At 41.7% G+C, this 27060-nt stretch overlaps 1 protein-coding gene across 1 annotated transcript in view; it reads right to left on the reverse strand.

Annotated features, from left to right (window-relative positions):
• The window catches only part of tgm2b (transglutaminase 2b), a 10687-nt gene extending 1124 nt beyond the window's left edge, over window positions 1-9563 (reverse strand). The window contains exons 1-12 of the mRNA XM_003441542.5: window positions 9421-9563; window positions 6215-6394; window positions 5013-5231; window positions 4388-4506; window positions 2647-2775; window positions 2376-2553; window positions 2079-2211; window positions 1689-1792; window positions 1367-1606; window positions 574-849; window positions 326-486; window positions 27-163 (exon numbers count right to left, since the gene is read on the reverse strand). Of these exons, the coding sequence (XP_003441590.1) occupies window positions 27-163; window positions 326-486; window positions 574-849; window positions 1367-1606; window positions 1689-1792; window positions 2079-2211; window positions 2376-2553; window positions 2647-2775; window positions 4388-4506; window positions 5013-5231; window positions 6215-6394; window positions 9421-9430 (1886 nt within the window). The 5' untranslated portion in view covers window positions 9431-9563. The remainder of the gene's footprint in view (window positions 1-26; window positions 164-325; window positions 487-573; window positions 850-1366; window positions 1607-1688; window positions 1793-2078; window positions 2212-2375; window positions 2554-2646; window positions 2776-4387; window positions 4507-5012; window positions 5232-6214; window positions 6395-9420) is intronic.
• Between the last annotated feature and the right edge of the window lie 17497 nt (window positions 9564-27060).

Consider the following 27060-nt stretch of genomic DNA (forward strand, 5'->3'; position numbering starts at 1 on the left):
AAAGGTTGTCTTAATGGCTTATTGACCTCTCAGTAATGATGCCTCCCCCTGTCAGGTTGGCCCCTTCGATGCTGAAGCAGCAGTTCTCCAGCGTATCTGGCAGAGGGTTATGAAGGGTGATTTCTGCAGCCAGCTTCCGATTCTCCTTTGGTTCTCCCAGGATCTGTTCAGAAACAGGCCATAAATTAAGATCACTCTCAGATGAAGCACATAATGCTGATTATCTCATAACAAATATGCATGACATTGGTTATATTTGTTCAGGTCACTTCTGGGTTTTAAAGACTCCAGAAGTTTGTATTTTGTCGCATATCTTGCTACTCACCCTGACTTTGATTTCAGGGTTGTCCAGTACAATATTTCTCACTGCCAGCGTTGTATCTCCGGTGGTATAGTCCAGCAGTAGAGCTGCCAGACGGATTAAGTTGTCCTCAGTGACCTGACCACCGTATTTGGAGTAGTTCAGCCTTAGTGGAACTTTCCTCTCTGAAAGAACGTAGACATTATATTTTAAACTTACAGCGAAAAGAAAAGTCTGTACTAACATTCTCTATCAGCGGTGAGCTTACTTACCTCCCCCAGGGGAAAGCTCAACATTGAGTAGATCTTTGAAGCCGCAGTTCCCTCCCATAAACCCATTATAGGACAACGCGCAGGATCCAAACAACAGGCGGCACTTCTTCTCACTTTGTGTGTTGTTAGTAACCACAGCAAACACATCAAAGTCACAGCCCTTCCTCATATCTGATGTCACCTTGATATTGAGGTGCAGGCCTTGATCCTGCTGCTGCTGGAGCAGCTTGTTTTGGTGGTCAGCTTTCTTAAAAGCCTCCCGCTCTTCAGCAGATCCTGCGAGTATTGAAGCAACATCATGGCTTAAATAACAGAAGCCTCGACCCATATGCCTTGCCATGCTGTACAATCAATTTCTACAGTATATTTGAACCAAAGTGATGAAGTGTGTATAGGAGTAAATGAGCCTAAGGGTGTTCTGAGTTGACTTTATGTACAATAAGGGGAATGCAAACACTGATAAGCAATTCAGGAATGTAGTTAGAAAGTGACCCTGGTTTTACCTACAGGTATGAGGGAATGATTTACACGCACACTTACGGTGTGTGTAAAAACTATACAATGCAGAATGAGAAGATATGTTACAGCTGGTGAAAAACTGGGCAAAAGTGCAATGAATGCAAACATGTGAGACCATGTTGGATGAGGCCTACATGGTAAATCCCTCTATGCATTAAAAACAAGTGTTTAAAAAATACATCTTAGGTAAATATCAATTTTGTTCTATGACTTCAGCTCTTGATAAAGAGTAGAACTTATTTGATTCAGCTGGAATGCTAAAAGTTTGATCTACCTTCAGGGTATTTGTAGAGATGAGTGATGTCCTCTCTGGCATCACTGCCCACACTCTTGGTGCTGATCTTCTGGCCAACAAGTGCGTTGGAAGAAACTTTCGATGTACTGCCATCCTTCTTCTTTATGAATGTGATCACATCAGCATTGACCTCAGCAAAGACAAAGGGGGCATCGTACTTGAACGTGAGCTCACCTTCCTTAATGGCTCTGACAGGGATAGGGCCACAGCAGAACACTCCTGAGGGAAACGGGGGGAAAAGACATGGTGAGCAAGTTACTTGATAAAACAACATTATTATATATCTGGTTTTTTTTCTTACCTTCACTCTTCTCCTGAGGCGTGGGGTCATAGGCCTGCCAACCATGAAAGTCAGGTTTAAGGTCAGGTCTAGTCATCCAGTTCTCTACCCAGCAGTGATAGTTCCTGTAGATACAATGCATACTATAAGCTGGATAGCAATATATAAACATGCTGTATCATAACCATGCATTATGACCAACATGACCAAGCGCAATGATGAGCAAAAACATCATGGCCACCCTTGCCACACCTCTTCATAACTCCAGCTGCCTGGCAAAGTAACTCAGGTCTTCACTCTTGCCCCACAACACAACAGATTCATGCTGAGGATAGTCTGTGGATTCTCTCTGATTTCAAGATAATCAGTGATTTACATTGAATCTGTGAGTCAACTCAAAAGCGTTCTCACCAGATCATTTCTTTGGATTGAATGGGTTCTCCATTTTCATTGACATAGCGTTCAATCACCAGGTTGCTGTTGGTGTCGTGTGCAGACAGATAGTTGGTCACAACTCGGCAGGGGATGCCCAGGGCCCTGGAAACTGACAGGGTTTAACAACAACTTAAGTGTTATAATATTTAAAGGAGGAGTAATATGCATATCATAAATATGTGCTTTTATGTAGGATATAATGTTTTGTCTGCTTGAGTCTAAGCAAGCGGTTTTTAGAGATAGGCTACCAAGCCTGGCTCTGTGCTATCTTACTTGAGCAGGCCACTGCAGCAAACACCCAGCACTGTCCATAGCGAACAGGCTGACAGGCTTGTGTGTCCCAGTTGCGCAGGATTTCCACACTTCCCCTCCATAACATGGGGCTGACGCCTCCTTCGTAGCCGCCTGACCATTTTCCCCACAACACCCCTTTGTCATCATTACAATTCACCTGCCAGGCAAAAGAAACGTATCTATGAAATGTAACAAACAGAAATGATACTCTCTTAAAATGAAAGAAGATCAAGAAGTCAAAAGGACAAACCATAGCACTCAGCACTCTGGACACGTAAATGGGATTTCTTCTCCCTGAGCAGTCCTTGCCAGGATTTCTCAGATATTTAGGATTCATATCAAGAATCTTCAGACAGACATCCAGGATTCCACTTTCAAACTGTACCGCAACATAAGACACATAACTGCCGATTAACTGTGAGCGGAAAAATAATAAAACTAGGCATGTCATGTCAGGCACATGCTTGATAAAAATAAACAAATACAACAAATCTGAAATACAATGCAAGTCATACCCAGTCATTCATATACAATACTGCATAATGTCTTGAGCCATCCTCAGAATGACGGGCATTGTGGCTTTAACATTTTATAACAAGGGAGGTTAAGTGATCCGTTATTTTTACAGATATTGTGCTTCTGCTGCTAAAAATCACATTCGCATTTACAGTAATTTAAAGTATCCTTTGTAGCGGACAGCAGGACTTACTGCCTTACACATTCAACCTATGTCCATACTTCAGGAAGCAGCGGACTAAAGGGACTTCACTCGGAATTTTAAAGGGGAATCAGACTGATTTCTGGCAGGGCGTGATGTGAAGGATGGTCAGGCATTAAAGCAGGAAGGTAAAAACTCAGAGGAAGAGATACCGTCCATTATCCTCCTAACACCCAACAATTCATTCTTGCCCTCTGTGAGGGATGCAAGTTTGAGAGCTCTACATCAACCAAACTATATGTCTTGTATTTCAGTCCTACTGTAGTGTCAAGACGGCATCCTGGGCTTTCTATTGATGGTGCATTTTATTGCCACAAGGGAGGTTAAGTGATCTGATATTATTATTCTTTTGCTAAAAATGAAATTGTTTCTTCAATACTACATTCTTGTCTTCATTTTACTAGGAGTTCAGAAATGTACACTAATTTTAGCACTTTCAAAACAAAACTTTTATTCAGTGTCTTTGTAGTGGACAGCAGGACCTACTAGCTCTCATTTGTGGGTGAGACAGAAAGGATTTTACCCAGAATTGTAGAAGGGGAGTCAGACGTATAGCTGTCTGGCAATGAGTTGCCAGGTGCAAGAGGCTGATATTATAGCAGTAAAGTGAAAGCTCAAAGGAAATAACAGAATTCGAGATGGCTGAGCAGGTACAAACTGACCGTAACCGCCATCCATTATGGATAAGAAGCGACGTGTAAGTTAGGGCTCTGAAGTTTTTTTATTACAATATCTAGTAGGGGAAATAGGATCCTTTTCACTTGAATTCAACTTTTATTGAAAGTGGGCTGAAAGATCTGTGTTCATGGCATGATCCGGATACCCTAGCATCTGGATTTACCAGGTCCCAGTTACAGCCAGTTCAATAAGTTAAGAGAGATTCTTCAAGATTAGATTGTCCATCAAAGTAACAAATGATCCTAATTTCTCTGATAAGGGAAGAAGAAATAATGTCCACTGGAAACTCTGAATTGCAGAAAGTGCTTAAAAAATGAGAAAGGAAAACATTTTCTTCTGGCTCTCAGGATCATACAGAAGAAAATGCTCACTTTATCATGCCGTCCACCCTCTTTATGCCTCCACTATCCAATTTTCCGAGTTATGTTTTTGTTGGTATGTAACATTTCATTAATTCTTTCACAAGTGGACGTATTTTTCTGTTATCAGAATGAGTGCGGTTCACTCCCTCACCTCTCTGGCACTGTGTGAACTTATATAACTGACTGTGTGGATAATGTAGGCAGGCTGATTGTGTCAGTGTTGTTGCTGGCACCTGTCCAAAATTCCAAGGAGTAGGTATGGGATGTTTGTAGGCTCCTCGAAAGATGATCCCATCCTGAGCTAAGACATACTCTGCCAAATTCTGCTCGTTGTCCATGTATACTGCATCACCTGTTGCCAAGAGACATTACAAACATTAATACATGCCTTAATACATGTCCTAACTGGGGTGAAAATGATGTACTGCTGGTCTTTATTAAACTATTGGAAACAGCCTATTGAAAACACAAGAGTGTAAAATAGTATTATGTACCAAAGGAAAGACTACAGGCTGCTGCTGGAAAGGTTAGTGCTAGCTCTGCTCAAAAGTAAACACAAGTGAAGTAGCTGACATGTTACAGCTGTCTTCTGTCTATAATTATCTTCTTCAATCTTTCACTTTCAATCACTTTCAATCCAGCGCTTCAAGACTATTCCAACAAAGGAATATTCACCTCAAGGCTGAACTATTGCTTAAAATCACAACATAGTTGTTTAACTATGCAACCGTTCCCTTAAATGGTCTCTCCACCCATGCACCTAAAAGGTTCCTGCACTAACACCACTCTAGTGTGAAACATGATCATCAAAGTGAGTCTTAGAAAGAGCCCCTTGTATGACAGCTTCTGTTTACCCACCTGGACACCAGGGATTGAAGAGCAGGATGAACTCGATCCTCGCAGAGTGCCCCAGGGTCAGGGTGTAGCGACCTATAGGTGCATCTGGTGCAGAGCAGATCAACAGGGCCACCATGTCTCCGGGTGGACTGGCGACAGCAGCACTCCAGCGGGAAGTGTCAATGCTGGCAGACAGACCGAAAGAGGCCCTGGTGCCATACTGTTCAGAGGGTTGAGGACCTGCATGAAACCCCAAATATAGTTAGAAGTCTGAGTCTGAAAGAAGAGGCCGAGAGATCCTAGTGAAACAATCGTAGCTAGGGAATGTGAACTTACAGTATTCTCCGCCCTTATCAAGTTTGTTCTAGTAATCTTTGGTATGTCTTCTGATTTGTGGATATCATAATAGTTTAATAATTCATTCCTAAATTCTGCTGTGTTAAACGAATTTAAAATCAATTGTGTTCACTTTAATCCACAGAGCCAACTCTTTGACATCTCCCACTCGGCCAGCTAAAGCAAGGGCAAGCTTTTGGCTCACACACAGGGAGGGATGAATGGTGCCGCTCTTATCCATTAAAAAACATTTGACTTCCAAAGGCTGAAACCATTATCTGCGATTATACACACGCTTTCCTCTTGGCAAGCAACACTTCCTGTTTAAAGAGTCACATTCAATTATGTGCAACAAGTTGACTTATCTTACTCTTCATAAGAGACTAATCCAAACATTAGAAGAGAACAAGAGACAGAGAGCTTTCACTGTTTGTACTGCAAAAAAATTTAAGATACAGTATCTGGGGCTGCAAAGAATAACAACTAAGGTCATAGAGGATAGAAATTGAAACATCTTTCAGCTACTGTAACTGAGCCCAGTGTGAAAAGGGTGTCGTACTATTGCTGATCGCTGAAGACGGGAACATGACTTCCCTTTCCATAAATGTTATTGTTTCTTTCCCTTCTCATTCTTGAAAAGGCAACAAAGAAAATAGTGACAGCATAAACACATGGTAATAGCTGGTTTCAAGTTGCTGCGAACTTCCTGAGTGAGAGGACAATGCTTTTCCTTAACTACACTCTCACATTCCTATTGTGTAGGGAAAGTTTTATTCATTCAATTTTCCAATTGTTTTGATACAGACCATATAAACTTTATAAAAGAGCACGTATATGGACCAAAACACTTAATATAAATATTATAATATAAGAATCAGGAGCAGTACCTGTTTCTGCAACACAATCAAGTGAGCTGACTCCTGGCTGGTAGCTTCCAGAGCGAAGGTACAGGCTGATTGAGAAAGGCTGGCCTCTCCTCACAATGAGACGGTCAATGCCATTGAGATTGGTGCGATGGTCAGTGTTGTTGAACTCGCACTCCAAGTTCCAGCGATCGATGTCCAGAGCTAAAATGGAGAGAGGGAGAAAAAAAAAAATCATAAAAAAAGAGAAAGTATTTAAATAGTATTTCAAATATGCAGTATAGTGTATAAACAACCATCTTGGTAATGACAGTTGCTATTATTCTTTATAAAAATGCAGATCAAGAAAAAAAAAACACACCCCGAAAAAACTTGTATTTTTTATGTAATAATTTTGTCTTACTGACTGTAGCAAATTTTGCAGCATATTTTATGAAAGCTTCACAAATGCAGTATGTAAGTTAACTCTTATTATTATTATTATTACAGGCTTGTAAGATCTGCATATAATATATTTACAATAATCAATCACTGTCTGCAGCACATTTAGCTGAGTACACACACAGCTACTACACAACTATTGACAGAAATTATACAGTGTAAATGCTATTTATATTAAACAATACTGGCATATCCATAATTAAAATTTTTACTTCTAAAAACATCTCTTACCTAGTAATTTCTCTCAATGCTGACCCAAAAAGTTGGTTTTTAGTCCAGAATAATCATTTAGATTTGTGAAGCATAGACATGTTTTAGCTCATTAGTCATGTCCTTGTTTCTTATAATGATAGGAAAAAATATATCTCTATGCATATGGAGCACATGCAATGTTGCAAAAAAGTGGAAGCTTTATAAAACGTATTTGCTGTGTAGGACATTGGGAAATCTAATAAAATTAAAAATGTCCAACAATAACTTTTTTTAAATGATTAATTAACTGAAAAAGTGCAGTTAACAAGGTCTGGATTTCCTGTGTGGCAGCTGTGAATGTGGCACGTAATCTAAAAAACTGAACTGCTTGTTCCTTCTGCTTGTGATGACTTCACTTTAAAATTAAACTGCAGACTGTAGGATGCTCTGTCTTTTCCAACATTCAAGGATGATATTATCTGACAGATCTTTCTGTATTAATTTACCAGAAGCTAAACCCAGACAGTCACTCCCTTCACGCTCCAGCGTCCTTTGTAACTCAAAGAATCCCACCCTTTGATTAAAGGCCCACCTATATGATGACTCAGAGATTCTCTTGCTGCTGTGTAACCACTGGTCATCTTCTCTGTGACATGCCATGTTAGCCTCTCCCTATGTATTATTCCTTGCAAACATAATGCTTGAAACAGACATGAGGTGGTAGTCGCAGGGCTAGGACAGACTTAAGTAAACAAAGGCTAGACTAGAAAAACTTCCTGCGGTTTTACATGAAATCCATAGGGGCTCATTCCCCAGTATCTGGCATGCCTCTGATCTTTTACTGATCTTGAACTTAGTCCGGGTCTTAAGTAAAGACACGTTGGTGCAGCGTATTCTCACACAGCTGGAGAGTGTAGTCAGAGCAATGAGGACTTTTCTGTTTAGTCTGTGCATGATCCCAAACCAATCAACACATATTTGAAAAAAAAAATGTAAGCATTGCACTGAAGCACAATTATTATATCAAGTTTTATAGGAGCCATCTGGAGACAAGAAAGTCCAATAAAACCTGCCCTCAGCTTACACAATGTGAAAACAATTACTTAGATTAATAACACCTGGATGTCTGTCACCTTAAAGCTTTAGAGACAACAGGCTAATGGTGCAGTGGGGAACTGACATCATCCTCTCTGCAGGGCTTTGGAGGCTTGTTGTGGCTACACTGATGGTACAAAAGGCAATTATTTTGATTTGCTCCCGTAATTGAACATAATGTTTGATTTAAAGGGGAGTGGCTTTGGTATGCCATATGGTATGCATGTGTGGTGTGAAGCCAAACTGAATGCATGTCACTGGGTTGCAGTTTATTCTGCAGGGTTGCGTAAATTATCAGGACAGCACTCCATTTTAAACTGCATGGGCAAAAATTCCTCAGCTTCGACTCTCCCTTCTTTTCTAACCTTTACATACTGAACACACCCACTCTCCACTTCCAGTCTACCAACCATGAGCCACACACCACAGTCCCCTCGGTGGTGTGTGGATCATGGTTAGCATCACTGTGGCCACTATGAGCCTATGAGGAAAATTACACACTTGGGGACAAGTGTGCATGAGCAGGTACAGTCGACACTGTTTAAAATCCTGGAAAAATAAACAGGGAAACACTCTGAAGTTAAAGAACCTTTCAGTCTTCAAGGAGACACCCATGTTGACTGAGGTTCTCCCTCACAAGCTCATTCAGATTTAAATAAATGCTCTGTGCACGTCCAGCATATGGAAAACAAATCTTGCTTATTTATAAGAATATAAGTATTAGTGTAAGCATGACCAACTACAATTTGTTCGGAGGTACGCTGGCAGACTGTTAGGCCAGTATTAAAGTGTCCAGCTGCCCTCCACAGATATTTTTGGTATATTGCTCTGTTTGACTTCACACACAGGTGGGCAACAGTTTTGGGTTTTTTTTTTTTTGGTTTTTTTAATTATTGGGGATTCTTATTAAACAGACATGACATGCTGTTTGTGGAGTTATTAATTTCTTATCAGCACCATCCAAATTCTTTCAAGGTCCTCTGTGAGCCTATAAAGATAGCACTGGTTAACTAGTGGAAGCTCCAGCTGCTCTCAGCTGCTATTATTAAGTCTTAGGGACCTTGGAAGGCAATCATCTTCTCAAATATAAAGGTGAAACATTTTTTTAGATCTTCAGATCCCTGATGAAAATGTGACATCACTATTTACTCCAGCAGTACGGTGCTGAAGTGAATGGTGATGACTTCAGACAGCAGCGAAAACATTTGGCACCGTGCCTGCAGCATCGTTAGTGACAGCAAGAGGCTAAGAGTGAAAGTTTCACCTCCTAATGCACTTCTCTACAAGAATCTGTAACTCAACACCACAGTCACATTAACATAGACACCCACACTGGATATAGTGGAATAATAATGAATGCCCATGCTGACCCGAATGAATGGTTCAAAACAAAATACTGAGAAAGGTCTAAATTATTTCTTACAAATTCTACTTATTAAATACCTCGTCATGTGAAAGATAACATCACCATAAAATAAGTAAGGAGGCACCATACAGCTTACCTTGAGCCATGTCTATTGCTGTGTTCGTTGACCAAACTGTGTATTCAGGCAGTCTTCAGCTGAGAGAGGAATTTTATGCGTCTCTCTGTTGCTCTCTGCCCTATTTGTAGTCCTTGTGTTTGACAGTCTGGTAGTGGGTGTGACGTGACCCTCCCCTGGAGAGAGGGAGAGAGAGAGAGAGAGAGAGACAGAGAGAGCTAAGCTAAGACCAATAGTGAGCGCTTGCTACACACACACACACACACACACACACAGGAACCACTATACTTCTTCAGTGACTCATTGCACACCCTATGTCAAGTAGGCTGTAGTGATTTTGCAATGATGAGCATGGTTAACTGGAAAACAAGAGCAGGTTACTGAGTGCACTACTAGCTACAGGATTTAAAAAGTTTCAAAACAAAAAAAGACAGCTTCAGGCAGCATATATATATAACAGAGGTTGAGCAGGAGACCATGGCAGCTTCATCTAATCATCTTTTAAACAGGGCTGTAAGTCAATTGACTGAGAAAAACATGTTCCAGCATGTTAGGATTGATATTTTTCATATTGTCATTTATGCTCAGAAACATCTCACTCATTTGTCTGTAGCAGCAGCTTTATTTGCATCCTGACTCATGCGTGTAAAACGTTCATAACTTTGTGGTATTATAGTTTACTGTCCATATGCAAAATCATCCAGTCATGTGCTGAGTTTTTGTGCAGGTTGTCTAACTCTTTCTTTGATAAGTTGTCTGAGTAAGAATAATCGTTACTTCTGAAGTGGCTCTCATCATGCAACCTTAATGATGATAAGTTCAAAGCCAGCTGAGAGCTTTGTTGTCTCCTTTGTTTTAGGTGATAAGGCAGAAAAATTAAAAACTAGTTTCTTGTCTTAAGTGTAGAGGCAAAACAAAACAAAAGTCTAACACTCTGGTTAAATGAAACTATGCTATTTCTCCATATGTGAATAGAATAGAACAATCCTTTAATTGTCCCACAAGGGGAAATTTGTTTGTAACAGCAGCAGCAGAAAAGCACATATACAAACAGCACTGAAACACACGCAATTTTTGCAGAAAACATTGGTATCATGGAAAATAGTCACACAAACAGAATGCTGTACAGTTATTAGGATTACAGTACAGGTCTTTTTATATATATAGATTGAGAAAAATAGTGTGCAAGTTATAACAGTTGTAGTTGTTTGGTTGATTGATTAGTGCAAATTGGAGTGCTGATGTAAACATCTATGTTTGTAAGAATCAGTTTTGATTTGAAGTCTGACAGCTGCAGGGAGGAAGGACCTGTGGAAACACTCCTTTGGGCTTTTAGGATGCAGCATTCAGTCAATGAAGGAGCTCTGCAGTTCAGAAACATTACATGCATGGGCTGGGAGACTCTGTACAAAAAATATATGAATATATCTCTTTATATTCGTGCAGTATTTATTTACTCACAAAACACATTCTTTTTATTTGCCGGTGTGACGTGTTTAATCTTAGTTTACTTAGTGCTTTATTTAACTCTGAAGTGTCATTAACTGACCCATGCTGGGGTTTTTACACTGTAAAAGGAAGAATGATTAACTGATGTTTGCGTTTTGTGATCGCATGAAGTGTTTTGCCAGTATTTGATGTTATTTTACTACTATAGCTATTAGTTTCATGCATCATTGACACTAACATGACTTACTGTATAACAGGTCACTGAACTACACTTTTGTTCACTAACAGATATTAGTGCAAACTAGGGATGCAACGATACCAATTTTTTCAAACCGATCCGATACCGATACTTGGATCTGAGTACTTGCCGATACCGAGTACAAAATCCGATACTTCTACCACACACAAGTTAAACTTAACCAGTAGTAAAGAAACGACCCCAGACAACTCTTTAACCCAAACGAAACGTTTACTGAACGTAAGGGCAGAGACAAATACTGTACAACACATCCCTTTTTTAAACTCAAATGATATTCCAATTCCTTAACCAAATGAAATACACTGTATAAATGAAATAATTCCCTTTCAAATTATATTAAACAACCCAACTTATGTTATCACCTTTTGGTAAGTGACTCACTAATATACACTCCAAAACACGTTATATAAATCCACTAAACACACAATATTCACACATGGGCTCCACACACTCACATTCACACTTGTTGCAGGCCTGTTTGCTGCTCACGCTGGACGATGGAGAAAAATCCTCTTCTCCCCAGTAAGAGCACAAAAGTCTGACTTACAGTTCCGTTGCTCGGTAGATCGCCGTTCACCAGTCCCACACTAAATCCACTCCCTGCGGACCCGATGCTGTCTCTGCTACAGCACGTTAGCGAGTCACTGTCCAGCTCTCCGACAGTCCATAGCGGCTGCCTCCGTGGCGCAGCCAAGCAGTCCGGGCTAGCCTTTAGCCTCGGCGATCGTAGCTGGAAACACAGTTTTCCACGGTGGTGCGACCATTGAAACAAAAAGTCACTTCACCCACACTCTGTTGCGAAGCTCCCACACGGTTAGCTTTCTAGTTACACACTCTTTTGTACTAGTTAACCTCAGTAAAACTAGCCGAGTCTCTCACTTTGGTTCAGCTAACCTCGTGCATCTCTCCATGCCGTTCTCTTCTCCTCCTCCATTGCAACAGATACACAGGTCCCGTTTTATGCTACCTTCACGGGCCTCCAGAAAATTAGAACTCTGAACAATATTTTAACTCCCTTCAGAGTTACATACCATAAAATAATACTTTATGATTAACATAACAGTTTGATTGCTCTAATTACCTGTATTTACCTTGTGACATATTACAGGGCAAATTAAATTCAGGGTACAGTTACATCACATAACTGTGAACACCTTATGTTACCGTGGCGTTCAAGTCCATGGGAATTATGAGTATCTACGCCCAAATTCGGGCTACATTAGTATCGGTTCATGGTATCGGTTAACTTTTACGAGTACGAGTACGCACACATTTTACAGTATCGGCCCCGATACCCGATACCAGTATCGGTATCGGTGCATCCCTAGTGCAAACCATATCTCTTGCTGACACATTTAGCTCAGGAAACACACACGTCACTGTTGAAGCTGCAGTGAGTGCAAAGGAGGAAGCCCTCCTGAGAGCACAGAAACAGGGGGGAGGTAGCAGCAGTGGGATAACACCTCCACACATTAGGGTTCAACACCCTCTCAAAACTTTTTTGTAAAAGCATGTATGCTCAGGGGAACTTGAGACCCAAGAGCTTAAAAGGAAAAAAGTCATGAGTGCAAATAATCTGCCAGATGGAGACCCTGTATGACAAAGGAAACCACACCCAGTACCCTGATGGATTTTCAGTGAACTCCTGGTGGCAGTTTATGAATACAACTGCTCACCCGAACAATAAGACAGACTGCTTTGTGTGTGTGTTCATATGCCTTTGTCTCCACACACATCTAGACTGTGGCCATACAACATTACAGAGAACAAGACTGTTTGTCTACTGGCTATGGCGGCCAACTTCTCGACACTTTTAAACCTCACAGGATTGGTCACCTGCTCGGCCAGTAACATGGACTGTTTGGAAGAGACGGACTTACTGGCCCGGCCTCAGGTGTCAGACCCACTGCCGGACATAATATTGCTAAAGAAGCCGGGCACAGCCCAGCTGCCTGTGTGTGTGATAAATAATGGATCACCAACGATAGGAGAAATGACACAACACAAACCATCTTCATGTTTTGCCCTCTAGAGAAGGAAACCAGGTGTATGGGTTGCCGTACAAACACGAACTGTGCCCACAATTCAACCTCTAGGGCGAAAGAATGCATGTTCAACTCATTGTATAGGATGACATTCAAAACTTCAGCCAAAAGGAGCGAGTGCCTGTTCGAGAATTGCACCCAGCTGAAAGGGATCAGATCATGTTTTCTTCATGGACAGACTGGAGCATCACCCTTCTACACGCCGAAGACGCAGTGCAGACGGACTGACTGCGCAGACGGATGTGCCGTACCAGTTCCTCATTTGGAGAGTCGGAGCGACGTTTGGTCAAAGCCTGTTTCCGTGGGTCGGCCTGGGAGAGGTACGAGACCACGTTGAAATCAACTGTTATGTGTTGATGAGACACATAAGCCTGACCAAGGCCCTAGGAAAAGCCCTTGAAGAAGACCAGAAAGCCATAAGGACGATGGTACTGCAGAACCGACTGACACTGGACCTGATAACAGGATCACAAGGAGGAGTGTGTAAGCTCATTGGAGAGACATGTTGCATGTTTATACCTGATGGGTATACAACTGGAGGAGACATCTATGAAGCACCGCAGAACTTAACCGCCCTGCAGAGATATGTTGCAGATCACACACCAGGAGGGGATGCGCCACAAGGCTGGACAGCCGGGTTGACGTCCGGACCATTGTGGCATACATTCTTGACTCCTGGGGTCCGTTCTTCGTACCTCACTAAGTAAATTAGCTGGATTTGATTGTTGACGATTTCGCGTGATCTTGGATCGTTCGGTTCTCCGAAGCTCATCCGGGACTTGCTGTCATAGCAACAGATCCGTAAGCGTAAACCTGCTCGGGAGCAGGCTTACTTTATGTAAACAGGATTAGATCGCGGCCACTCAGGTATGTCCGCTTCATTTATACGAAAGCAACAGCGATATTTCTCCACTGTTTTTCCATAAATAAATATTATCAATGTAACTAAAGATAATGCAGTATTTGATTCTTTTATTGATTTCATACAGATACATACAGGTCATTTCCTAAAAAAAGGGAAATGTACTATTAATCATTCTATTTCATGTATTTGATTATTTCAGATGTAATCCATATTTTACATGAATAGGATGAGGGACCTATGGATTCTTCGATACCCAACATCCACAATGACGGCGAAACAACTAGTAGCTCAGTGTTCCAACATTCGAAAGAAGGGACTGCTCTCACAGCTAGAGATTGACGAGGTACAACATAAATGCTACGGCAAGGAGGAGTCAGGACGCCAGGTCAGGGGGGAGATATCATCACCCCCACCCGAGATTGGGTACATAGCCCCAAGTACGATAGGAGAAGGATCGTTGAGTGCGAGAGGAACTGACCTGAAAGATAGGATCATGGCCAAGCTTGAAACCTGGATCCCTCGTAGCCGGTTACCAAGATTACATGAAGTACCCTCAGAGTACCCTCTGCTAGATGATGTTAATGCAGCACTACGGACGATACCTACAACCACGAATCGAACTTGCGATCTTCTGCTCCAAAGGCGTGTAGTTTAACCACTACGACACTAACAAGCTGATCTACACTACGGCAGCAGTGATCAGTGAGATGCTTGGCTACAAGTTGAACAGCCACAAGGGGCAGTACCCTCCATGGAGAAGGAGGCTAGAGGGCAAGATCAAAGTAGCACGAAGGGAGGTTAGCCAACTAACGGAGTTGCAGAAAGGCGCAACAAAGAAGGTGCATAAGAAATACAACAAGCTGTCCATACCTGAGGCCTTGGAAACTGCCAAGCAAAGACTCACAGCCTTGGCCAGCCGCTTGAGGAGGTACACCAGAGAGATAGAAGGCAGGAGAATAAACCAGCTGTTCTCCACAGAACCAGCAAAGGTGTACTCTCAGTGGCAAGGGAACAATAATAACAGAACAATACTGGAAGAGCATATGGGAGAAAGACACAAGACACAACCCATAACGGCAATGCTCAGTGGCTAGTGGATCTGAGGGCAGACCATAGCGACCTCCCTGAACAGGGTCCAGTAACCATCACAGTGGCAGACATCCAAGAAAGGGTCTCCAGTATGAAGAATTGGACAGCACCAGGCCCCGACATGGTTCACGCCTACTGGCTGAAGAAGCTGACTGCACTCCACGAGCGTCTGGCAGCACAAATGAACCAGCTGCTAGTTAACGAGAGACACCCGGAATGGCTAACCGAAGGTCGGACGGTCCTGATCCCCAAGGACCCCAAGAAGGGACCGGTCCCATCCAACTACCGACCAATAACCTGCCTCAGTACTACATGGAAGCTCCTGTCAGGCATCATATCGGCTAAGATGAACAGGCACATGGGTCAATATTGGCAAGAATACCAGAGGCGCAAAACACCAGCTACTGGTAGACAGAACAGTCAGCCGAGACTGTAAGACCAGACTGACCAACCTGTGCACAGCCTGGATTGATTACAAGAAGGCCTATGACTCAATGCCCCACAGCTGGATACTGGAATGCCTAGAATTGTACAAGATCAACAGGACCCTAAGAGCCTTCATCAGGACCTCAATGGGGATGTGGCGTACAACACTAGAGGCCAACTCCAAGCCCATAGCACAACTCACCATCAAGTGCGGGATCTACCAAGGAGATGCCCTGTCCCCACTGCTGTTCTGCATAGGCCTGAACCCCCTCAGTGAGATCATTAACAAGACTGGCTACGGATACCGACTACGGAATGGAGCGGTTGTCAGCCACCTCCTGTACATGGATGACATCAAGCTGTATGCCAAGAGTGAACGAGACATCGATTCACTGATACACACTACCAGGCTATACAGCAATGACATTGGAATGTCATTCGGACTGGAGAAGTGTAGTCGGATGGTAACAAAGAGAGGGAAGGTAGTCAGAACTGAGGGGATTGAACTACCAGAAGGCAACATTGCAGACATAGAGGACAGTTACAAGTACCTGGGGATCCCGCAAGCGAATGGGAACCATGAAGAGGTCGCTAGGAAAGCTGCAACCACCAAGTACCTGCAGAGGGTCAGGCAAGTCCTGAGGAGTCAGCTGAACGGTAAGAACAAGATCCGGGCCATCAACACCTACGCCCTGCCCGTGATCAGGTACCCTGCTGGGGTAATAGGCTGGCCAAAGGAGGAGATAGAAGCCACTGACATAAAGACAAGAAAGCTCCTTACCATGCATGGAGGGTTTCACCCCAAGTCCAGCACCCTGAGGCTGTACGCTAAGTGGAAGGAAGGGGGCCGGGGACTGGTGAGTGTCAGCACCACAGTCCAGGATGAGACAAGAAACATCCACGAATACATCACGAAGATGGCCCCAACTGACAGCGTGCTCAGTGAATACCTCAGGCAGCAGAAACCCAAGAAAGAGGAGGAAGGCGAGGAACCATCATGGAAGGACAGGCCCCTGCACGGTATGTACCACCGGCAGATAGAGGAGGTGGCTGATATCCAGAAATCCTACCAGTGGCTGGACAAAGCTGGACTGAAAGACAGCACGGAGGCACTAATCATGGCAGCACAAGAACAAGCTCTGAGCACAAGATCCATAGAGGCTGGGGTCTATCACACCAGGCAAGACCCCAGGTGCAGGCTGTGTAAAGATGCCCCAGAGACAATCCAGCACATAACAGCAGGGTGCAAGATGCTAGCAGGCAAGGCATACATGGAACGCCATAACCAAGTGGCCGGCATAGTGTACAGGAACATCTGTGCCGAGTATAACCTGGAAGTCCCGAGGTCAAAATGGGAGATGCCCCCAAGGGTGATGGAGAATGACCGAGCTAAGATCCTGTGGGACTTCCAGATGCAGACGGACAAAATGGTGGTGGCTAACCAACCGGACATAGTGGTGGTAGACAAACAGAAGAAGACGGCTGTAGTGATCGATGTAGCGGTTCCGAATGACAGCAATATCAGGAAGAAGGAACACGAGAAGCTGGAGAAATACCAAGGGCTCAGAGAAGAGCTCGAGAGGATGTGGAGGGTGAAGGTAACGGTGGTCCCCGTGGTAATCGGAGCACTAGGTGCGGTGACTCCCAAGCTAGGCGAGTGGCTCCAGCAGATCCCGGGAACAACATCGGAGATCTCTGTCCAGAAGAGCGCAGTCCTGGGAACAGCTAAGATACTGCGCAGGACCCTCAAGCTCCCAGGCCTCTGGTAGAGGACCCGAGCTTGAAGGATAAACCGCCCGCAGGGGCGTGCTGGGTGTTTTTTTTTTTTTCTCCCAACTTACTGTGCTTCAGTCACCCCTTGCATGGGAACAGGTAAAAGTGATGGAGTGTTATGTAAAACTACACACAAAAAAACCCACAATGTCAATAAATGTCACAGTACAAAAAGCCGGGGTGTGACGAGGGGGTGCAGGACCATCACCTGTCTTTATTTGCTCTGCCCTTTTCTTGGTTGCTGTTATAAACAAACAAACAGATTATTTCAGGGTCTCTTTTCAAGAGACTAAAAGCAATATAAGTGATAAATATTACCATTCTGTGGAATATTCTTATATTTCACTTTTACTTGTTCCCATGTTCTAGTGGGTCCTGTTGTGGCTCTAATGTGAAAGAGGATATAATGTAATATAATATAATAAATTACTTACGAGTTTAATTTGTCAGCAACTTTCTGCCAGCCCTCTCTCCTTGCTTTTGCAGCCTTTGCAGAGTTCCCTTGCGTTTTAATTAAACTCTGAAACTCCTGAAATCCCTCAATCAAGAGTTCTTGCTCTGCTGCCGAAAAATACTGAGCGCGCTCCTTCGACATTTTCGCCGACCAATCAAAGGGTTGCCGATCAATGTTTCGATGCGTAGCCCCTTTTAAGCCACCCAGTGATCTCAGATTACTTCATCCAGCTGTACTAATCGTCAACAACAGGTGTGTTCGGAGAACCGGATTAGCGAGCTCAAAGTTGGCGCGATGATTTGATCTTGGATGTGTCATTTGATCTTGGATGTAGTAAGCGAGGTACGAAGAACGGGCCCCTGTTCTTGTACTGCTGTACTCTTGTATTGTTTTGCTTGTTTATAGGTTGCATCCTACCATGCCTGAGATCAATGATAAATAAAATGATGCTAACACCTTTACTAACTATATTCTGTTGCAGCAAAGTGACGTGGGTGACATGGTCGAAATATGTGTTTAAAATGATGCATGCACTGAAAATGTTATACAAGTAGTGCAAAGCTGAAAGCATATAACACTGTAAGTGCCTTAATAAATGACAAACAGGGAGGAATGTTAAGATTGATATTTTTTGTATTGTCATTTAAGCTCAGAAACATAATATTTTGTGCTAAGATATATAAATATATAATCATTACCTTTATGTGGCCTAATATGGCCATCATTATGTAGAAAGAACCAGACAGTCAGAGTATTTATTTCCAACCTTCTAATATTTCCAGTATCTCTGCTGACAAAATGTGCTATCTTTATTTAGAATGTAGCTTAGTGCAGAGAGCTATGTTATACATTTAGAAAGCACCATGTTCTTTTAAAACTGTCACGTGGTTAACTGAATTATGTGTAACCTCTGTTGTCAATAAAAGAGTGAGGCGGACGCAGAGGAGTTGGAGTTGCTTGGACAGGCGAGTCACAGCACTGCTCTCCAACGCTCCCCTTGCAAGTAAAATGTACATTGGTGTCTGTGTGGTTGCTTTCAGTAACAGGTTCTGTTTACCAGCAGGGTTGATTTAAACCCAGCACAGCAGATAAAGAGTTTGGGGGAAAATTTTGTCATCATCTGATAATGTTTGTGAGATTACCTCTGAAGATAACCTTTGCCAATTTAAACAAAGATTGCAGGTAGAAAAAAAAAAATAATTACAGCAGTTGAGTCAACACGGTCAGACAAGTTTGCATTTCCCCCCTTCGGGTCCTCTCAGAATTCTCTGGAATTTCCACAGAGAGGAGTTATTAAGTCATGGCAATGCATCATTTATTTTCTCCAGAATGCATTTTAGCACAATAAACACTCAGTTGTTTTTTCAACATTGCAGGAAGTCCAGCTTTCGTGTTTATACGTCAAACATCTTCTCCTTTACGGTTTGTGCAGATTTTGTTTAACTGTGGTTGACACGTTATAAATGAACACATATTGAAAAATAAGTCCATTGCTGTCCACAGTTGTAAACTAATTAAACTGTGAACATTTTTCTGTGTTTTTCATAAAACTCAGGTTGCTTGAAATTGATATTCTGAATGTTACCAATCCCCCTACACCCTCCCAGTTAAGCAACAGCCTCCGAACCCAGCTGAAAAATAAAGGTATTGAGGAAATGCCAGAAAACTGCAATTCCTACAAAGACCACTTGAAGCTAACAGCAAAACCGAATCAGTGCCTATAGACTCCTGTGTTAAAATGTCTACATTTATAGCTTTAAAAAACCTATTTTACACACTTCTATGAAAACATTTTAAGTCTCTGTGGATAATTTCTCCCTTCATAGGCTGGCTGGCTTTTCTAACCCTCCACATGGATGATGGTGTTGGGGACATGGCTGTTTTGATTGGCAGGTGTCTAGACACCGCAGTAAGTGTCACAGCTACAATTTGGAGTGACAGATTTAGACTTTTCTGCCGTGTTTGTAGTTTTCATGTTCTCTGAAGTATCGGGACATGAATGTTCAGACTAAGAATATTGTGGTGAGCTCAGGAGTTACTAAGGTGAGAACTCACAGAAACACTTGAGCTTCAGCTGTCACAATAACCCCTGCATTTAAGGTGGCATTAAGCAGTTCATGTGTTAATTTACACCATAGATACACTAAAAATCATCATAGAGTTCACACTGTGAAGCTGGATTTTAAGCTGGATTTTTTTTAGAGTTGCTCCATGTTGTAAATTAGCCTTAATAAAGTGTTTCATGTACACTTTAACACTGCAGTTCCAAGGTGGTCATTAACCCCACAAAAAGCTTCACCGATGGTGCAACATCTCTTTTCAGCTGCATAACTATAACAGACACAGTAAACACAGTTCCCTTAAACTCAACAACAAACTGTGTTCCAAGGCAGGAGATTACAACAAACTGCTCCCAACATGCCACAATATTTCTGGTTGTGTGGTTAACTGTTCTAACACGACCTCCAAGAAGTTTATGGTTTAGCTGTGATGAATGAAATTCAGGTATTTTTTTAAAAATCTAGAACTCCACGTTTTATCCAGTAAATAAAGCATTCATTTATTTATTTGCTTGTTTGTTGATTGCTTGCTTGTTTACTGTGTTTCCTACATAATCCAGATGGGGCGAGGACCATCGAGGGAGAACGGGAGGTCACAGTGTTTTGCATTTTGGTTGTAGGGGCTGCCTTAAACTTCATTAGCAGAAGAAGATAAGAGATGTTGGAAACACTTTCTTACACAGCTGGGAACTCTGTGTTGCAACCTTTAAAAATTCATATGTGGCTTTGACATGTGTGTCAATTTGGGAAAATTAATCACAAGTACAGCAGGGCTGGAGGGAACACAAAAAGTAAGGGGATTACAGTCAGTATACACTTTGACAGATCCAAGATACACATCTCCGAATCAAATAGTTCAACTGAAACACACTGACGAGAAAAGAAAATTCACAAACTGGTCTTTACAAAGCCACATCATCTGTTTGCAGCAAGACAGCTCATGCCTCCACATGACTAGAACCTACTTGTAGTGAAAGAAGACATGTCATATCAGCTGCCAATACAGGTGAGGGATGCAAGAGAGCTTTGACATTTTCATTTACCTTGACTTTTGAACTCAAGGAGGTAATTGAGGGTCATTGCAATTTGCAACTGCTGCAGAGAAGCTTCTAAAAAAGTACCCCACCATGCTAAGTTCTGTCTTTGAGGACTTTTGCTCCCACTAGACAAACAACCTATCCCAGACAGGTAACAGTAGCAATAGAAAACTCACATTTGGCCAAATTCACAGTCAAACAATACACGTGCTGCCTGCAGATGTTTTTTCCAAATTCTGTTAATCATATGACCATATCATCAAGTTATGCAGCACAATCAGAAAGAATAGTCACCACATGGTTCATAAGCCACTGGAATGTTGCTGGGATATTACGCAAACTAAAAGCCATCACCTTTTAGGAAGTGAGACTGGTAAATTTTGTGGGAGCAGCTTGGCTCTAGGAAACAGAGGGACCTGCCAGCATCCTTAAATTTACTCACAAATTTGGCTAATGAATGGCAACGGAAACACATCTGCTTTTGTGACAGAGTTTAACTTTCTGAAATCTGTCTAAATGTGGGTTTTGTTTTGTTTTTAACTAGTAAACTGAGAGATATCCAGCTGGATTTGGAGTTTTCTGTTCTGTTATCTAGCATGTGTTGAATCACTTTCTCCAGCTGTTCTCTCTTATCAGGGAAAACACAGTAAAAGCGTTGCTTGATGTGTTGAGCATCTCTAACATCTATATACTGCTCAATGAGGTGTGATGAGGTATCAGAAAAAAAACTGTGATCAATGAAACCTGTTGTTGGCGCTTACCCTCATCCGAGCGGCCAAGAAACAACTGTTTGGTGGAAGCGCTCTAGAGCACCTTAGGTTCGCAGATGGTAATGTTTTTACCACTGATTTGGTTGCAATGGAATGCAAAGGTTAAGTTGCTTGACAGTGATAGCCTGGCACAAGTTACCAGACTTTGAGGTCTTATAGAGACAAATCTCTTAAAATGAGACCAAAAGACATAATGGTAGATCCATCTGCATGTCTGTCAGACACCTATATGTAATGCTACACCCTCACAGGATACTTTGAAGAAACTTTCTCTGAATTTAACAGGGACCACAACTTAAATGACCAATATTCTCAAACAGTCATCTCCTTGCACAAGTCATCTGCACACCAGGACATTGGACTGCACAAAGTACCCTTGAGCTATACTTTTAAAAACTTTTGCAGGGGCAGGAGTCCAAAACAGTTGGTTCAGAAGCAGACTTCTGCTTCTGAACCAACTCACTACAAAAAAGATAGATAAGAGACAGAGGTAATGCTACATATTTCACTACATTTTCTATGTCCTTTTATCACTTTGTTTTTTCAACGCATAGCTCTAGTTATTGTACAAAGAGGAAACCTCTCAATCTCATGTTCAGACAGCACACACCTTCTCCAGCAAGGTTGTTTCCCAGAATTATGCCAACTCCCTCCACAGGTAGGGCTGGACACATCCCAAAGTCAATTTTTCCCATGAATCAAACTGTATGCTCGATTCATTTTTGTGCACTGGTACCGAAAAACACTCATACCCATTTCATGCATCCTGTTTATATCTGAATAGAACAGGAGAAGAGATTGACAAACAAAAGTAAGTAATTACATAATTTGAAATATTACCTGGTACACAATTTTTAAATTGCTCCATTTCTACTAAATTAGATAAGTTTGATGAAACTGTACCAGCACAGAACAGATAAACTCCATGAGTCTGATATCCCTTCTTCCTTAAATTCACTAAATATTGTCAATATGCTACTTCTGAAGTGTGTGTGTGTGTGTGTGTGTGTGTGTGTGTGTGTGTGTGTGTGTGTGTGTGTGTGTGTGTGTGTATATATATGAAGCATAAGCCTCCTGAACTTTGTCTGTCAACACACTGAAGTCACACCATCCTCACTGATCATCACACCATCCTCTGTACTCCTACACTTCCCATTTGCTTTCTCATTTTTCAACCTCCAATTGTTTTAATTTGTTTCATTTTTTCTCATATTGCATTGTTAGTGACTCACTAGTTGCAGCAGTTGGCTCATGTTTGCCAACATTTTCCATGGAAGTGATCTGTTTTACCACCAGTTTGCTTACTTTTACATTTTCTCATTAATGTTGTCTCAGTTTTTTTTTTCTTTTCTCAATTTTAAAATGCTCAGATATTTTCTACGGCTGATCCTTTGTGCATTGATCAAGTAATTTCAGTTATGAAGACTGGATAAAATGGTCTACCAAAGACAGTCAAAAACAATTACCTATAAGCAATGAAACACTCAAGCAAAAAAGCCTAAACAGAAGCCCCAGGTACACCACCCACTCATTCATGTGTCTAACCATTTTTCCCCACTTGGCGACACACCCGTCAACGAACAATGATTGTTGGCATGTTTTAACTCACATCAGCAGTAATGACCCCCAGTTACCCCCAGACACCAGCAACCATAGTCAGCTGCCTTCTGGGGACCAGAGCAGGCGACACTGGAAGTTTAAAGCTGCTCGCTAAAGGTAAACGTCAAGTTTTAACTCACATCAGCAGTAATGACACCCGGTTACGTCAATCTGACGTCCATAAAATTAATACTGAATCTGTGTGTAACTTTGCCAAAAAAAAGTCCAACTCTGTCGTTTCTTCTGGTCCCCTCTCCAATCAGACCAGGAGTGACATGTTTAGCACTCCTTAAATTCCTGTCTGTGGTGTCTAAAAAAAGCATGTGAGCTTCATAGATAATTAGCAAACTTTCTGGAGGAAACCTGGTCTTGTTAGGAGAGATGGCATCCATCCCACTTTGGATGGAGCAGCTCTCATTTCAAGAAATATGGCCAAAGTGATTAAACCCTCCAAAACGTGACTATCCAGAGTTGAGACCAAGAAGTAAAGTTGCAGTCTGCCTCTCTGCAGCTTCTCTCCACTTGTTATCCCCCCCCAAAACCCCATCCCCTAAGAGACTGTGTCTGCTCAGAAACAATAACAAAAAAAAACCTAACTAAAAACTGGATAATTAAACGTTAGGTCTCTCTCTTCCAAGTCCCTGTTAGTACATGAATTAATAATTGGTGGTGTATATACATCTCGCTGCATTAAATATTACTTATTATAAATCTCAGGCTCTCTTCCACAGCATGTCTTTTGTTCTGTCTTTCTCCTCTCACTCCAACTGACCTTGGCAGATGGCCCCGCCCCTCCCTGACCCTGGTTCTGCTGGAGGTTTCTTCCTGTTAAAAGGGAGTTTTTTCCTTCCCACTGTTGCCAAAGTGCTTGCTCACAAGGGGTCATATGATTGTTGGCATTCTGTTTTATTCGTATTATTGTAGGGTTTTTACCTTACAATATATAGCGCCTTGAAGCATATGTTGTTGTGATTTGACACAATATAAACGAAACTGAATTCAATTGAAAAAGCAAAACAAGCTCTTTCACAAAAGAAATAGCCAACTGAAGCCTAGCATTCAGATTGTTACTTGTATGGCGTTCTTACACACTCTAAATCAGTGGTTTAAAAAAGCAACTGGAAACAATAAGTTGTTCCCACGTTCCCCACTACACTAACACAGTGGATTCCTACAGGTTACCTATGAAACCCATTATACAAACACCTAGCAGACGAATCTTATTCTAACACCAAACCATTCACAAAGAACCAAGTGCTGTACAAGAAAATAAACCAGATGAGCAAAAAGACTGACCAAACTAGTGCGTTCTTCACCAACCCACAAATCTATATGGATCTCCCAGACTTGCTCTAGTGACAACAAATAAGCCTTTCTAATAGTCACCCAAAGCAGGCCGGAAACCCAATAAACAAGTCTTTTTTTGCCCGTTTTAAAATGGACAAGCCCTCATTTTCACAAACCAGGTCCAAGTTTAGACAAAAAAACAGGGAGACCACACAGATAATCAAGTTCAACAGTAAAAAAAAAATCATGACTTTTATCTAAAAAGAAAGATACAATGACTAAACCCTTGAAATAATCTGCCAGGGAGAAGAGAGCAAATGTTATTCATCAGGCTTCTGCACCAGTTTGAGGTCACTACGAATATTAAAATCACAACCTCCAGTTGTTTAATTTGTATCATTTTTCATATTGCATTGTTAGTGACTCACTAGTTGCAGCAGTTGGCTCATGTTTGCCAACATTTTCCATGGAAGTGATCTGTTTTACCACCAGTTTGCTTACTTTTACATTTTCTTATTAATGTTGTCTCAGTTTTCTTTTCTTTTCTCAATTTCAAAATGCTCAGATATTTTCTACAGCTGATCCTTTGTGCACTGATCAAGTAATTTCAGTTATGAAGACTGGATAAAATGGTCTACCAAAGACAGTCAAAAACAATTACCTATAGGCAATGAAACACTCAAGCAAAAAAGCCTAAACTGAAGCCCCAGGTGCGCCACCTGGGGTATCTTTTGTCCTGTCTTTCTCCTCTCACTCCTACTGACCTTGGCAGATTGCCACCTCTCCCTGACCCTGGTTCTGCTGGAGGTTTCGTCCTGTTAAAAGGGAGTTTTTCCTTCCCATTGTTGCCAAAGTGCTTGCTCATGAAAGATAAATCATGAATTTCATCTGAAAAGAAAGCTAAAACAAAGCAAAAAAGGGGCTTATCTGCCGGGGTGACGAGAGCAAATGTTATTCATCAGGCCATCTTTAAACAATTAGCTCAATGGCAACAGCTGTGATTTCTCCTAGGACACAAACCAGAGAGAGAATGGGAGGAGTCGTCACACACTAGTTTACAGTGTTTTATCTTTTGATCGTTGGAGTTGCCATAGACTTAAACACCAGCTAAAGTAGACAGGTGTTAGAAACACTTTAGGTTTTTCACACAGCTGGGAGTTTTTTTTATAAGTGGTCTTGACATGAGCATCAGTTTGGGTAAACTTTTCTGTGAGTCACAAGTACAGAGGGACCGATTAGTTCAACAGTAAATTTCAAAAGAATTTTTGTGTGTCAAGTATAATACAGACACTAGCAAGAGAGTGGTAGAAACACGGGAGAAATGTAAATGTAATATTTATTGAGCACTCAAAAAAATGACTCTTTGAATGAACACAAAAAAATCATGGGAAAAATTTCCACGTGATTACATTGCTTTATTTTAGCGTCATGCAAATCCGTTATTCCAACTTAATATACTTGAGTTGTACTAACTTAATTAATTAAAGAGGAATCAATTCATTTACTGCAGTTGAGTCCAACTTAATTTAATATAGTTGATCCAACACATGCAAATTATGTTAGTCTGACAAAAATACTTAATGCTAATAGAAAGCAATTTATTATTGTGTGGAAATCTTTTCCATAATTATTTTAAGTTCATTTTAAGAGGTTTTTTTTTTTCAAGTGTTCAACAGAGTCTAGAGTCTGGTTAACATAACATTTTAATGGATTTATAACGATTTCCACTCCATCCATCTCTTAACTTTATCAGGGTTGGCAGCCTGATGATTACAAGGCTTGATACAGAGTTCTCTTTAAATTTTTGTCCTTGTCCTTTTCTTTCCAAAATTCTTGAAAAGGTAGTTTACAGCCAGTTAATGGCCTTCCTGGAAAAGCAAAATGTTTTAGAGGTTTTCCAATCTGCTTTTAAACCCTTTCATAGCACTGAATCAGCCCTTTTAAAAGTTTTTAATGACATATTTTTAGCTACTGATGCTGGGGACTATTGTTCTTGTGCTTTTAGATTTGACCGCTGCGTTTGATACAGTGAATCATGCCATTTTACTCTCTCATTTGGAGCACTGGGTGGGCATTAGGGGCAGAGCACTGGAGTGGTTCAGGTCCTACTTGGCGGGGCGAGCTTTCTGTGTCGTCCTCTGCTCCTCTCTTGCGTGGTGTCCCACAGGGCTCAGTTCTAGGCCCCCTCCTCATCTCCTTATATATGCTTCCTCTTGGTTCTATACTGAGAAAGCACGGCATTGCATTCCACTTTTATGCTGATGACTGTCAGATCTATGTCCCTCTAAAGAAAAAAGGCACATATTCCACACAGCCATTACTTCAGTGTCTCAATGACATTAAGGCTTGGATGTCTCTTAACTTTTTAAAACTCAATGATAAAAAGACTGAGGTGATGGTTTTTGGTAGCCCCACTAAGACCCCCAATGTGTATTTAGACACCTTGGCCCAGTATGTTAAACCAACTGTCACAAACCTGGGGGTCAAAGTGGGCTGTGATCTGAAGTTTTAAAATCAGATTAAGGCAGTGGTAAAATCCAGCTTCTTT

Source organism: Oreochromis niloticus, linkage group LG5, assembly GCF_001858045.2.
Source record: "Oreochromis niloticus isolate F11D_XX linkage group LG5, O_niloticus_UMD_NMBU, whole genome shotgun sequence".
Taxonomy (NCBI): Eukaryota; Metazoa; Chordata; class Actinopteri; order Cichliformes; family Cichlidae; genus Oreochromis; species Oreochromis niloticus.